The sequence below is a fragment of the Phalacrocorax carbo genome, chromosome 4 (genome assembly GCF_963921805.1).
Source record: "Phalacrocorax carbo chromosome 4, bPhaCar2.1, whole genome shotgun sequence".
Lineage (NCBI taxonomy): Eukaryota > Metazoa > Chordata > Aves > Suliformes > Phalacrocoracidae > Phalacrocorax > Phalacrocorax carbo.
In genome coordinates this window covers 20,604,923-20,620,175 of record NC_087516.1, presented here as the reverse complement: position 1 = coordinate 20,620,175, position 15,253 = coordinate 20,604,923, and the positions used below count along the sequence as shown (strand labels likewise).

Sequence of the window (15,253 nt, the reverse complement as noted above, 5' to 3'; positions counted from 1 at the left end):
TATAAGGCTGCACATTAGCCACTATGATTATAACTCTTAGAAGAGATGTCACTGGTAGGCTTTTCCTTTGTGTACTCGTGAGATATTGCTGGGGGAAAAAATACAATAAATTTATCTGTAGTATTTGCTCACTTTCAGATACCATAGGTAGGAAAGGAGGAGCTTGCATTATTTTTTGATTAAGTGATCAAGTTGATGGGATTTAATTATAAAATTACAGATCAGACTGCTCACCCTGCTAACTTAGTAGGTTAGTGTAAATTATAACTTTTGACCTAGATTATTTGGGGCAGGGGTGTGTGTATGCTTGTTCTTAATCTCTTTCACTCTATTTTTCTAGAAGTCTACATACTAGCTAACAACGCAAGTCAGGTTGTGTTTGAAGTTTTGTCCTACTAGATATCCATAGTACAGCTCTGTATAGGGGCAGGGGCTCTGGCTGGCATCCTCTTTCCTGGCTAGGAATCTGTCCTAAACACTATTAGGGAATATAATTATATCATAATTATTTCTTAGCTATGCCTCTTGTCTAATTATATGCAAGTTTAAAACTACTGTTTTGGCAACTTTGTATAAATATTGTCAAAGTATTCTGCGTTTTGCTCTTCCCAGCAGCCAAGATATCAGAAGTAGCCTGGATGTCTTTCCTCTGTTTTGTTTGGGGTTTGTGTGATGTTCTGGGAGTGTGTATGCACACATCCTGTATGTATTTCCTATTGTTAAAGATAAAGGAACCCTGGTGACTTTTGTTGTTATCTCTCTAATGAAGCCTGAAGTCTGGGTACCAACAACAATAAAAGTAAATATTGTTGGCAGATAAGAAGTAAGTTTAGGGTTTCTTTTCAATCACCACTTCTACTTCCCTCCATAGGCACTAACTTTTGACTGCTAATTGCTCCTTTTCTAGGCAAATCTTGCTCAACTACTGAGTGAGGCTCAAGATCGAAATAAACATCTTGGAGACGAGATTAGAGAGCTTCAACAGAGACTGGGAGAAGTACAAGGGGACAATAAGGTATTATAAACTTTTGTTATCAGTAAATGGCATGGATTGTGTAAACTGGGCTGGAGTTTTGCATTTACTTTTTAGGAAAACAAATAAAACAATGGGTTGCAGAATTTCTAGAATACTTGGATTACAATAAATGCTCAAAACAATAGGACGAAAGAAGCTTGTATAGGATACCAGTAAGTGAAGCTTATATTTTTTTTATGCTGCTTGTGCTCTGTTGTCGTTATTTTTCCTTGCTTTAATGATCTCATGGTCTTTCTGTCGGTCTTTCTGTCGGTCTTTCTGTCGGTCTTTCTGTCGGTCTTTCTGTCGGTCTTTCTGTCGGTCTTTCTGTCGGTCTTTCTGTCGGTCTTTCTGTCGGTCTTTCTGTCGGTCTTTTAGTGGTATTTCCTCTTACAAATAAGTATGGATAAGCGTTTCTTCTTCATTGTATGATAATTTTCAATTTATTTTGCAATGAAAATGCTAAATTTTAGTAGATGATAAAACCAGTGGAGGCATAATTTTTCCCTTAAGAAATATGGAGGAGGTGATCACAAATATATATAGTGAACTTTGCATTAAGCCCTCATCCTATTACCCTTACATAACTAATTTATTTTATTGCTAAATTTAGCAAGTTATATGGAACATTGCTCAAAATCTGCCATTTGGTATTAATCAAACTCCTGTTGTCTCTGTTAATTGAAATATTTAAACTCAAGCCAAATGTGTGTAACATTCACAGCTGGAGCTGTACACAAAAGTACATTCAGAGATCAGACTAGTGAGAAGTTGAATTTGAGAGTCGAGGTGGTTAACGAAGTAAAAAATGAAACAAATAATGAATGATAACTTCCCTCCCTCAACGACAGTTTTAAAGTTGTGGGATTTAAAAATGTGAATAAAAATGACGCAGATTTTAATTATTCATGTGGCCTTTTTCTTTCCATTTAAATTGATTTTATTTTATTTATTTTATTTTAAACATAAGTATATTGTCATAATGCAGTTTTATTAATTGTTTACCACAAAGGACTTCCCTGAAGGTGTGCAGGGAGCTGGGAAGGGGTCAAGTGAAACCTGAATTTGTAGTATGCATAACATTCAGTGTAACTTGCCCAAGTCTTCAAAGACCAGCTTCCCCAGTGTTTCTTTTCATCTGCATGTTATTGTGTGGGCTGTATTACAGTGTGGAAGGCAGTGCCTTGCAGTTCTCCAGTACTAAAGTTATGCCATACATAGAGCCGTTCCCAAGCCAGTCCTGAAGGCATAACCAAGGGTACAAACAGAACACAAAGGTAGTACAACTACAACATATTTAAATATCAAGGTTATGTGCCTATTCTAATTCCTTATAACAATATGATCTTGGTATCGCAGAGCTGCCTACTTTGTGCTTGAACTGCCTTTGTGTAGATTTGCCTTTGTGGGTTAACTTGATGTTAGCTGGTCATCTTTGTGACATCTGTATTCTCAGCATGAATTTGTATTCACGACCCTCATAGAAATGGAAGAATACAAAAAGAGTTATTCTGCCCACTGTGCCCCTCTCCAAAAGGTGCAAAATAGTGCATTGCTAAATAAAGAGGGGGAGGGAGGAACTGCATCAGACAGGGATTAATTTAGACTAGGATTTTCATTTTTGGAATACATTCTTCACTTTCCTAGTAGATGAGAAATAGAGCTTTTTTTAGAGTCAGGTTGCTGTTTTTTGAAGTGCGTAAAAAAGCATTGCCATCTCTCTGAGGGATCTAACACTCTCCTCGTGTGTCAGATTTTGCTCCCTTCTAGCTTTGGTGATAAAATTCTAGGCTTGTTCCTGAAGCTGTTCTGTTCTGCTCATCATTTCTCCTGTACCAGCAGCTGGGTTACTTCAGGCACTGGAGTCCAGATAATGCATGGTATATACAAAAACAAAGAACTATAATAATTTGCTAGTTCTTACATTTTTTCCCCTGCATTCTTCTCTCTGCTTTATCCGAAGTGAGGGAGGGCATCCTGCCCAGCTGGTCTACGTCAACGTTACTTCTGGCAAGAGATGAACAAACAGCTGCTTTTGCAGCAAGTGAAGCTGCTTATGGATGAACAATTCTGCCTCTGTCTGAGCAGGGGTGACTCATACAGGCTTTGTCACTGAGTGGCAAGAGCTTTGTAGGACTGAAAAAGAAAAAAAACTCTTTAAATATCACACATTAGCTCTATTGATAAAGAACTGTTTTGATAGCGTGACTTGTTTTTCACTGCTTTTATGTTTGCTATGAGCAGGATACAGTGACTTGGATTAGTAAGACCTTAAACTGGTGACATTTTACTTGTTGAAATCAAGTACATCATCAGTTAGGCAATAACAAATTACTTGCGTTTGGTTTAACTGGACTAATTTTTTCCTTTTATTTCAGCTAGAATTCTGTGGGCACAAATAATACAACTTCTTGAGGCAGTCTTTCAAAGGCTATGTTGCTGCAATTTCAGAAATAGAGCAATAGTTAGACTGCAGTGCTGCAGCAACAGATATCTAAGACTATTTTTATGATTGATCACAATCTCTTACCAGCTCTGACACATGAAAACGATTCTATGATAGTTATTTGTACATGTTTTTCTTTCCTAACATTCTGGCAGCAATGCTTAGAGAACAATTACTGAAACTTAGGCAAGGATAGTTAGGAAATATAATTCTCTCTTGTAAAAGGGTGAAAATGGAAAGTATATGAGAAACTGGAGGCTTCTGGAAGACTAGATGACTCAGTTGCCTCCACTTGAATTCCTACCCAGGCAAAAAAATGGTTTTGTAAGCTGTCGAGGGCAGTGCTAAGTGAGAGGAAGATGCATGGGAAACAATGGCAGCAGTATCACTGACAGCTCCTTATTATAAGGCAGACAATCAATCATGCAGCAACAGTGCGAAATGTTAAATGTTGTGCCTGTGTTTTGGCAGAACTGGGGCTTAAGGTAGCAAATTTGCATAGTTCTGGTCCTCTTTTTGAGATTTTGTAGGCAACATGGTGAAGACAATTGCTGTCAGTGACTGTGGCTAAACATGATGGTTTCTTCCTTCCATGAAGATTTTACCGGTTGTGCTTGTTTCCCTTTTCGTTCTGCATGTTTTATCGTTAATCAGGAATGTACAACTTTGGTGCAGGCATTGTCTGCGCAATGCTACCCTGCACAGCAGCTATTGCAGTGAAACCTGTTTGGGGCATTGTGGGGCTGCTACAGAGCTGCTACTTCATAAATAATTACTTTAGCTGACACTGATCAAGAAAAAAGCTGTGATATTACAGTAATAAAGACTAGTGGCTTGCAGCACTGCATTGTTCTGGTTAACAATCTATGGGTTCTTGACAAACAGGAGCTATCTCTGCTAAGGTGCCATTAATTTAAATCCACTCTGCTGTGGGTGCTGTTCACAGCATCCTGAGGGGTAGCGTTAACCTATTCTCTAGCTGCCAAATGAAGTTGAGCGGTCCTTTCCTCAGTGTTTTCTGAATTACAGAAATAAAAATACAGCAGCCGGAGGGCAGATGTATAAAGTTTATAACAAAATACTAATATATGAAATAAAGCCTTAAACCTCTGGCATAACGCTTAGTGTCTCTTTGGGTCACAGCATTTTTAGGGAAGAATTTTATAGCAGGTGGTGGTGCCTCATGAGACATTCATGATGTAGAATTAAAGGACTTGGCCTGTTCTGCCCTGTCAACTCTCTGACTGGCCAACTGTCTGGAGGAAGCACTCTGTCATATTATGGACTGGTATTTTACTTTATTTTATGTATGTTTGTAATGCTGCTTTTAGTGGCTGAATTTGTATTTCTGAAGCATTCTTTTTGTAAGACTTGATCCACATTTCTTTTTGTCTCAAAATTAGTAGTAAATAAAGAGTTCTCTTCTATTGGCAGACTGTTTGACCTTGCACATAATAATTCCTTGCAGTTATAATTGCATCTTATGCCTCACGCCCTCCCTGGCTGGAGGAGGATTGGTCACAGTGCATGAGTCACAGCTCTGATCCAGTTCCCAGCCTGGTGCCGAGCGTTACGCAGAAGTTTTGCTCTGCTGCAGGCATTGGAGGCATTGGTAAAGCAAGATTCCTCTTTCCCTTTCCAGTTTCTCTGAACAAGATTGAGTCCTCAAAATGTTATTAGATTTGTTTATTACTGCCTTTCTCGCTAGCAAGAGATTCCTGAAATTAAATTAATCTAACTGAATTAAATAGTGTTACCATACCTTTTGTTCATCAGCCTTTTAGCATTTAAAAAAACCAGTCCCATAGCTATGAAGCCATTCCAGGATTTGCTAGTTGCCTTTTTGACTTATTTGTCTTGATAAAGGAATTAATAGGAATTATATCTCCTAGGATCCATTCAGCCTTACTAACTGTGCAGTGGTTTGTGCTTTCCCTGTGGGGATGGGGAAATGTAGTTTGCCAAAACCAGTTACTTTTGGGGGCACAGCTTCCCCTGAACAAGCGAACTGCTTATCAGAACAAGTTGTACTAGCTTCACTGACTTGCACTGAACTGGAGCTGAAATAAGTGGAGAGGATGATTTTGATAGTCTGTCTTGCATCAGCAGGATTTTAATTGGCACATTGCAGCTATGGTGACTGGCATCCCATAAATACCTAAGATAGATTTTAATGTACAATCTTCTACTTCAGAAGATTGATTCCCCCCCCAATTCTGCGATATAATGATGTACATTAATTCCTTGGTGCAGTCAAAAGATACGGGGAAAGTCAGGCTGGTTATTGTGGTGGGTTTCTCTAGTCTCTGGAGGTCCTACAAATGAGGCCATGGGGAGGCAACACTTTTGCCTAGTTATACTCAGTATAAACAACTCTAAATGCTGAATGCCTTATGGACTGTTACTTTAATACTCCATGATTCTTGAAAGGTAGTTGCTTTTTGCTTTGGATTTTGAATATAACTGTGTATTAATTCAAGGCAGACTGCCTTCAGCTGTCACAAAGTTTGTGGGTTCATTAGCTGTTAGAGCATTTTGGCCAAGTCTGTGGTGGGCCTGTTTTTTTGTTTTTAACATGAATTAACTTTTTTGAGTAGATGAAAAAAATAATGCACAAGCAAATGTATTAGCAGCTGTTAATGCAAATTCTGCACTGATGTAGCGCAGTGGGATTTTAAGCGGTATCAGTAAAATTAAGCTGGGCAAGCCACATTGTGCCTTTTTATTCTTAACTAGGAAGAGTTCTCTGCTGCAGAGAATTTTAAGATTTACATATGAAAATGGCTTTCTGAGAATTCTCTAGTTTTAGTCTGACCAAAATTAGTTCCTGTCACTCCTAAACAACATTGACCACGTGCCTATGTTTACTTGGTCTTTCATCATCTGTATACTGTGAGGACTATTGTTGCAAGGTCTAATTCAGCTCCTGTTGATGCTTTGAGTGTTCAACTGGAATTTTTCACTGAGAACAGGATTGAGCCCTCAGATCAGAAAATTCCCTCTGGTTTAATAATACCAGCTGTGTGTGGCCTGGAAGAGATGAAATCTATGACAGATTTACTTTCTCTAATGCAGATATACTCTGATGCTACAGCCTGTGTTCTCTTGCTTACCAAATCTGTTTTTGTAATCGCAGCTCCTTCGAATGACAATAGCAAAGCAAAGACTTGGAGATGATGAAGTTGGGGCTCGCCACTTTGCAGCACATGAACGGGAGGACCTTGTTCAACAGTTGGAGAAGGCTCGAGAACAAGTAATAACTAAAGAGGCATATACTGTCATGTTTTACAGAGCTAGTGCAAGTAATTGGCTGCTTCCATTGTGTTTGGAGGGCTGGTAGCTGATTAACATTGCAAATAGCAGTGAAGGTGTTGGGATTTTTACAGAAATAGTTCTTATTGAGCTCTAACTTCAACACGCATACGTGGTTAGAGTGAGTTTCCTAATCTCAGGAATTCATTTGCTAGATTATTGATTCTTCTCTTTTTATAATGTGCAACAGCAGTTCGTGACAATTGAATATTGTCAATGAATGTGAAAGAAAGAGACTCCTTAGTGAAAGCTGTTATAAGTATTCAATACAATATGTGGTAGCTGATGCACCTCCTAAAGATATTCTCTGAATCAAATTTTCTGTAGAAGTGTTGTTAGTCTCCTGTTCCTCCTGCCTCTTAGCTATTTCTTCCCCTCTTCTGAAAAATTCTTGCATCAGACCTCTTTTCCCTACCCCAAGTCTGTATTAATACTATGTATGATGAAGCATCCAATTCATCAGACTCTTTCCCTAATACCAACACATAGCTTTCTGGACAATTTTGGGGGTTTGTGTTCTCTGTTGTTCCCGTGCTCATTCCTGCCGATGTTGGTTCCACCCTGAGTGAGCCGTTCTGTGAGACAGGAAGAGGTGCGTACACTCAAGTACAGCGCTACTTTAGCTTACCAGAAGGACTGTTGACTGCACTTGGTCTTCTTCCAGTGTGATTCTCTCTGGTATCTCTGTTCCCAAGCTTGCGCTCTCTCTGTTCATAATGTGACCTCTTTTCACATGTCTTCTGTTGTCCTTCCTGGCTTATCAGTGTTTTCTGAGGTGCTAGTGGAGACTTCTCAACTCAGTGCAGACTTTTTTTCACGGTCTCCATTTCCTCTCCTTGGAAGTTTGAAGCTCTTTGTCCTTCAGTATCTTTCATACTGGAGTCCTTCACCCTTTTGCTTAATAGCAACGCTTACCCTGTAAACTCCATGTTGACTTATTTTGTACTTTTCTCAGTTCTTCTTCCTATTCTGTGGAACTTCATTGCTGAAAGTCCTGTAATTAGTATAAATTCCCCCTTACAGACTTTTTCTTTATCCTCCAAATTTGCCAAATTCTTATTCAGTTGAGTTAATTCCTGGAGTCGTAGAAATTATATCATGAAACCAGCTTAATATGTTTGTAGCAAAATTATAGTATGGATTGAGGTTTCTTTTGCTGTTACATTTTAGTTGTTTTCTAGAAATCTTGTAACTTTAGCAGTTAGACTTGTTTTACTTACCTTTAAATTAATGAAATCGTACCAAAATAGAGTAAAAGTACCGGTGGTTATGAGCTTTGGAAAGACTTGACTGTCCAAAATCAATCCTGTTCAGACATGCAGTGCTTGTTGCTGTTTTCAGTTTGGGCACTATGTCATCTTTTGTTTAAACTTCAGAATAGTCATACAGCTCTCCTTTCTTCTCAGATCGAGACTCTGAGATATGATCTTCAGGCTGCGCTGGATGAGTTACAGGATGTGAAAGAGGAACGCTCTTTTTACCAAGACAAGTCTGACAGACTAAACCAAGAACTTAATCATGTCTTAGGAGGGCATGAAAATCGTATCATTGACGTAGATGCTCTCTGCATGGAGAACAGGTGAGTGCGTTGCAAACCTTAGTGCTTCCCTAGAACAAGCTTTAACAGGGGCATCAGGAAGTCAGTCACAACAAAACTTTAAAGAAAATATATCCAAGATTAAAAATTAATAGATTTTGGTAATTTTTTGGTCTGTTTTGTTTGTACTGTAGCTAACCATCAAATAATATTGACTGTTAGGCTGCAGGAAATTACCAATGTTTTATTTGGCTACAGAGATGTTAGTGATATTCCCAAATAGAGCTAAACAAGTTAAAAGGAAAGAAGTGCAGACCTTTTTTCCCCATCACTGTATGACACCAAAAGCAAGAATATTAAAAATCAGTGTCTTCAGAGACTCATAGTGAGCTGTAATGGGCTAATCTTGGACTGGAAACAGGGACTTTGAGTACCCTGAGTTAACAGTTTTGGACATAATTCTCACCACAGGGAGAGGTTGTCAACATGGAGTGATTTGCCAACAAAAGTTGCTGGTGAAATCACCCATGTGGATACTCTTGCCACTTCCTTGGGAAAAGAATGTGTTTTATGGTCTCTGCTAAGGATGACAGAGAGGAGTCACTGACAGAGCCATAGCAGGTACTTCCCTTAATATCAACAATTACCTTAAAGTGAAATAAATCTTGTAAGACACTTTCCATTTACAGAGACTTATGCTTCAGGTAGGGATGTGTAATATCAAAGGCATTACTTCCTCCCAGCAACTCCACATTTTTTTTTGGTTTGTGTGGCCTACAGAGTTCTGTGTCAATTTAAGCCCCCTGCTCCACTGACAGTGTTATGTTGTTTTTTCTCTAAAATAGTTAAATTGTCACAAACCCTAACATAGCTGCAGTTGCACAACATGAAAGAGGATATTTTATAAACCCTTTATACATGAAAAAGATATTTTCCTATGTGGAAATAGCCATCTACTCCAAGTGCATAAACTCTCTTAGGAAGAACTGTACTGTTTCAGTAAACTGTAGACCATTTTTCAACTCTACTGTTAAATTTTCTACTTTGTGATTGCTAATGAGAAGTGCCATGTAAGTGATGGATACGGCAATGCAGAAGTTCCACATAATTGGGTCTTGTGTTGATACATATACAAATCTTCATGTGTCCATCTCACAGACCTTCAACTACAGAGGACACGAGTAAATGCTTCCTGACTATTCCCTCTAGACATAAATATATCCTTTTAGCTTCCCTCCCCAAAAACCTGAGGACCGATATAAAACAGTTGTGCAGCATGCTTGACAAATCTAACAGAAGGGCACCCTCCTTTTCTGATGCAATTTGTTTCTCTACTTAAAGTTTTATGGGGTCAAGAGCAGTAAGATTTTGTTATTGTATACCTCACAAAACTGCAGAGGGAAAAGAACTCTCGGTAGTTCAAAGAGAGGACATGCCAAATAGTAGAGGAGCGCTTGAGGCAGTACTTGAAGGTAACATGAAGTAAAGGATTGATGACATTTCTTTTTCAGGTATCTCCAAGAGAGATTAAAACAACTTCAAGAGGAAGTCAACCTTCTTAAGTCTACTATTACTAAATATAAGGTAAGATCCTCTCAGTGTATCATCTAAACTGTGCTTCCTTGTTTATGGAGGTTATTGTTCATTCTCACATTCATATGCATTTAAAGAACAAAATTGTGTCTTCAAAGGAAAATCCACCATTAACATTCTGCCAGTATTGGTATGTATACATATTACATGCTCAGTCTTCCTTGTAGGCTTCTTAGCTGATGTAGTACAAAGGGATGCTCATTAAGAGTATTTTAAAAATGAATTAAATACCTTTTTTTAAAGTTCTGTGGTGGAACCCTCCTCCTGCTGGGGAGGGTGATCAGCCTTCCAGCCTGCTCACAGGTGAAAGTAGCAGGTCACGCAGTGTATAGTGAATGATGGCAGCTGTGTTGCTGTCACAAGCAGGTCTTGTCTCCCGGTTCCCTAATGGCTGCACTATTTCTTCTTGTGTCTTAATGATTGCTAAGTCTTTATTGGTCATCCATTCCTGGCTTAAGATATATGCTGTTTTGCATGAAACCTTCAGGACTGAATCCTGAGGGCAAAATATTCTCGCTCTTCCCTGAAGTCAAGCACTCTGTTTTCTTCTGTGAGTGATTTTGGGGTGTGGGAGGGGAGGCTGCTTGTCAGAGCATGAGAGGGTTGTCTTCGGACTGTCGATAGGACTTCTTAACCATTTAGGTCACTACAAAGCAGTCACAGCACTTACTGCTTTTTGTGTGTGAGCAAAACTCAAAGTGCCAAGTTTGTTTCAGTGTATGTTCACACTTATGACTTGGGTCTCTTGGAGTGTGAGTGAGTTTGTTTGTGAGAACTGAGCATCTTGGTAGTCTGGTGGGTTTCACAGAACTGTAACTGTTTTGGAAGAGCTGGACTTCTGTAGCAGGATCATTCTGCTGCGAGTTCCTGAAAGTATTTTCTACTAAAAGGGCTTTTGAAAACTCTGATAGAGGAGTTTGAGCTTTCCCTTTGAAGCCTCTCTGAAGAAACGGTGGGGAAAGTCTGATTTTGTGCCCAACTGATATGCTTTACAGGATACTGCAGTATCTTCACTGCCACTCAGCAGATTATTAAAAAATAGGCAAGTCTTAAAAAGGCATTGGGGAGAGTGGGTGGGAGAGACTACAATAAAGTGATTGCAATGGGACAGAATGAGTCTTCGTAACGTTGCAAAGATTTTTTAGGCTGGAGAATAGTACTCCAGGAGAGTCACGCTCCCATAGGTTATGATGGGTGTAAGCTCCAGGCCCTGCAGAGTTGTTCTGAGACCAAAATCCAAAGTTCCAGATTCTTTACTCCTAATGAAAGGGTTTGTTAGCTACTGTTCTTCTAAATAAGATATTTATTGTTTCCTTAGAATGCACTAGAGAGAAGAAAAAATTCAAAGACTCATAGTAGATCCAGTAGCAATGCTCTGACTGGAGTCCTGTCTGCAAAACAAGGTATTACATAAACGTAGCATGGTGTTTGTGTATCTCATTGAATTCCTTCCATCTTACCTCTTGATTTCAGTAACCCTTTCCTCACCAACCAAACCAAAATCTTTCTTCTCTTTCCTGTTTATTATCATGTGCTAATTTTTGTCCTTTTCTCAGTTGACTTGACAACATAAAATTTGCCTTTTGAGTACTGCTACTCCTTTTGTTACTCTTTTGCCATTTATTCTCTCTCCCCTGTGAGTTTTACCAATTTTTTTTAATCTCTAAACTCCTCTGCAACTTTGACCCTGACAAATCACTTCTTTATTCATCTCTTTGCTCTGCTAACAATGGCAATCACAATTCATATTCCAATGAAAAATAGACTGGGTGGTAGAGGAGGGGCCCTAAGTCAGGTTTTCTGCTCATGTTCTTGGAAGCTTTTACATTTGTATGTTTTGTAAGAAATCCTTCTGTCCCGTGTTTCTTTGTGGGATTGCAAAATGGAGTAATCTGTTTTCCCCCCTCAAAGAAAATATCCAGAATATGAAAGAAAGGAAAAGAGAAAGTTAGGAGTTTGTATATTCGCACACATACACACGCAAAATCAGTAGTATTTCTCATGGTAGGTTGAAACTTGCTTTTCTGTTTTTGATGTCTCTTCTGTCCTCTTCTCCATGTACTTGCATGCAGGCATGCATACATACATACATATATATATAAAAAGAGGCAGAGCCAGATGGTAGTTACAGAAGTTAATGATACTAGTGAACTTCCTGATGTGGTTGAGAGGTAAAGGCTCTAAGCTGCAGAGGAAGGGTTCATGGGTGACTGTATTTTCACATCAGCCTTAAGTAACCTGAAGGATATAATAATTCAAAAAAGTAAAAGAAAAGCTTCCTTGTGGACTTATGTTTTAATGTAAGTAGGAGAGAAATGACTGATTTTTACCAATCTGGAGGCCTGTAGAAGAATGAGTTTGTTTTCTTCTGAACAAAAATAATTTTCCAAAAGCAGAACAGGGTTAATATAAGTTGTGTCTACATATACTTGTTCTGGCAGTTGCTGTGGAATGACCATCAGCTTAGAAAGCCACCGTCTTTATGCCGGCTAGATATTATATTTCTGGTCTTCTGGCTTTGTTTGTTAGTTGAAGGGAAAAAAATATGTATTCATTTAAGTAGTAAGAGTAGTTCTTTAATATTAAGTAAATGTTTGTGTCACTCCTCTGTGCATCAGAAGCCAAAACTCATTTATGTTTTTAATATTATAGTCCAAGAGCTGTTGTCGGAGGATCACGGATGTAGCCTACCAGCCACACCACAGTCCATTTCAGATCTCAAATCACTGGCCACTGCATTGCTGGAAACTATCCATGAAAAAAACATGGTCATACAACACCAAAGGCAAACCAACAAGTAGGTGACATGACTTCTAAGTAAAATAGAACTTACCAAGCTATGGAAAAGTCATAGTTTTGGGTGAGTTTCAGAGAAATGGGAAGGAAGGTCCATTTTTACAGAAATTTCATTGTTATTGTTAACTGGTAGGTTCTTTAGTTTTTAAGATCAGGTATGTGTTTAGAGAAAAATTACATTTTCACAGTAAAGTCTGGGACTGACAGAGATCTGTGTGCCTCTGCTAGGCAAGGATTAGTTTGCTGCTCAGGTTTAAAACAAACTGTAATCACACAGGAGACTTCTAGCAGGTAGTTCGTAGGGAGGCTAAAGAAAAGCTGCTAGGAGGAAGACACCCTTGAACTGGAGGAGAGGTTCTGTGATAATTGGTTGTTAATGTAGGAATTTTCTAATGAACACTGGTGGGAATAGTAAATGTTACACCTAGGAAAGGGTCTGAAAGGGTTTAGTGTTAACATTTGGCCCAGGTGTCATACAAATGACACCTAGCGGCCTAGGTGTCATACAAATGATAGCTGTTGCCCCCATAGTTACCTTGTCAAAAGTTGTAGGAGATAAACACAGTTGGATTGCTACTATATGATTTTTTAAAAAATCTGAACTGAACTTTCAAGGAGAATTTGTTTACTCTTAGCTATTCTACTCATCAGTAATTCTTTGTGTCTTGCACAGCTCCTATCATGGCAGAATATAATAATTTTTGACACATTTTCTGACATTCTGATATTATTGTCCTTATACAGTGTATGAAAATCAGAGCTAGGAAGTGTTCCTTGATTCTGTGCTCAGTTCCCGCCCCCCCCCCTCTTTTTTTTTTTTTTTTAAATCATTGAGTCACTACTGGTAATCAGAGGTTATTCAGGCTTCTCAAAAGCACATCAGGACCAGATGCCAGAAACAGGCAGACATCTTTCATGAAAGGAAGGAATAGTACTGGAGTAAACTGTATTGCACTAGAATAGATGATTCATTTTGAAAATTGATAACTCTGATACTAGGCAGACTCCATTGCATAATTCTTAGTGATGTGGCAACAGAAGTGGAAGAGCAGTTTATAGCCACTCTTAATACTCTTGAGAAAGCAAATGCCTAATCAGCTAAAGGGAGACTAAAGCAGTGAAAATGTAGCCCAGATCTAACTGATGGCAGCTCAGTCAATTCGTGTCTGTAAGTGTGTCATATAATGCAAGAGGAGTTCCTGCACTGAGCAGTGCTAATGAAGGACTAACACCTGCTTGCTCCCTTCTTACTGCTAATGTAACATCAGAAGGAAAAAATCCAGAGAGTAACTTTGGTTATACTTGGAATAACAAATCTTTGCCTTTTATGTCCTGACATGGTATCATTACCTGGTGTTTGCATACTCTTGCTTATAACCATAGCAAACTTCTTTCTTAATTCTGTATCTTTTTGATCATATGCAATCTCTTGCATCTCTCAATCATATTGTTGCGATGATGGTTTTACTTTCTGATACCACTGTCTCTGCTTTCAGCTCTTCAGTATGGGTTTTCTTGAGATAAGCCTTCACAAGGAGATAAGATTCTTTTATCTGCGTGCCTAACGGGTCATATATAGCCATGGGAGTAGAGATTGGATGTGTGCATGAACAAATATTCTGTGCCCAGTAGAAGACCAGATCTTGGAGGGAGGCGACAGTCCATATCTCTCCTTGGTCAGGAGTGTGTGCTCAGAGCTGTAGTGTTGTGTTAGTTCAGGATGCTTCAGGGGCAAAAAAAAATAAAGACAAATCCTGGGCAAGTTGACGGAAGAGCCTCAGCAACACTCCTGTGTGGTATGCTCATTCTTTTTGTCACCTTTGGCCTTAGTCGGATTAAAGAAACTTTTAAGGAGCTAGGAGTAATGGGAACTACTTCAAGTGGAAACACCTAAGACCCAGAAGGGTTAAAGGGTAAGAGGAAAATGCAGGTAGGACATCAGGGAAACATATCCTTTATTTGAGGTGCATTAGCTGGTTGTTGGGGCACTTCTTTGCCATGTAAAAAGTTACAAGTAGAGACTGGTGACTTCTGAAAATGGGGAAGAAACTGCCCACCTATTGGAGAAGGTTAGAGATGAGAGTGAGGTCAGTGCACAAGTAAAATGGACAGGTCCATAAACTGGTACTAGTAGAAGATGCATTCTTTTGTTGAAGACTTTTTCTATTCAAAGTAAGGGTTGAGAAGGATGTGGGGCTAAAGAAAATTGTAATGACAAAAGGTTTTACACAAGTCAGAAAGTAGAAGTCTTCTCCTTCGCCTGTCTGTCCTGTTTGTCTGGGTTTCCCTGCTGAAAGAGCATGTTTGGAGGACACAGTTACTCCTTCAGATTGCTGTGTGAGGAAGGTGAGATTCTATTGGGTAAAGAACATGAGATTTTGGGCTGGTTATTTCATTCAGGGAAGAAGTTCTGCTTTTGATATTTGATAGATGATTTACCTATTAGTGACACTATTATCCATAGATTAGACTTTTCAGACCATATGAACGTATTTTCCTCCAAACAGGTAACCTACTCTAAAGTCAAAACCTCTTTTGTTGCTTGCATTTAAAA

At 38.9% G+C, this 15,253-nt stretch overlaps 1 protein-coding gene across 4 annotated transcripts in view; it reads left to right on the top strand.

Moving 5' to 3' along the window:
- The window catches only part of CCDC149 (coiled-coil domain containing 149), a 53,401-nt gene that overhangs the window by 20,609 nt on the left and 17,539 nt on the right, over positions 1 to 15,253 (top strand). For 3 of the 4 annotated variants that reach the window (XM_064449235.1, XM_064449234.1, XM_064449236.1), the window contains exons 4-9: positions 908 to 1,015; positions 6,598 to 6,714; positions 8,180 to 8,352; positions 9,822 to 9,894; positions 11,222 to 11,306; positions 12,556 to 12,700. In XM_064449235.1, coding sequence (XP_064305305.1) covers positions 908 to 1,015; positions 6,598 to 6,714; positions 8,180 to 8,352; positions 9,822 to 9,894; positions 11,222 to 11,306; positions 12,556 to 12,700 — 701 coding nt within the window. The remainder of the gene's footprint in view (positions 1 to 907; positions 1,016 to 6,597; positions 6,715 to 8,179; positions 8,353 to 9,821; positions 9,895 to 11,221; positions 11,307 to 12,555; positions 12,701 to 15,253) is intronic. The other variant, XM_064449237.1, reaches the window with a different exon arrangement.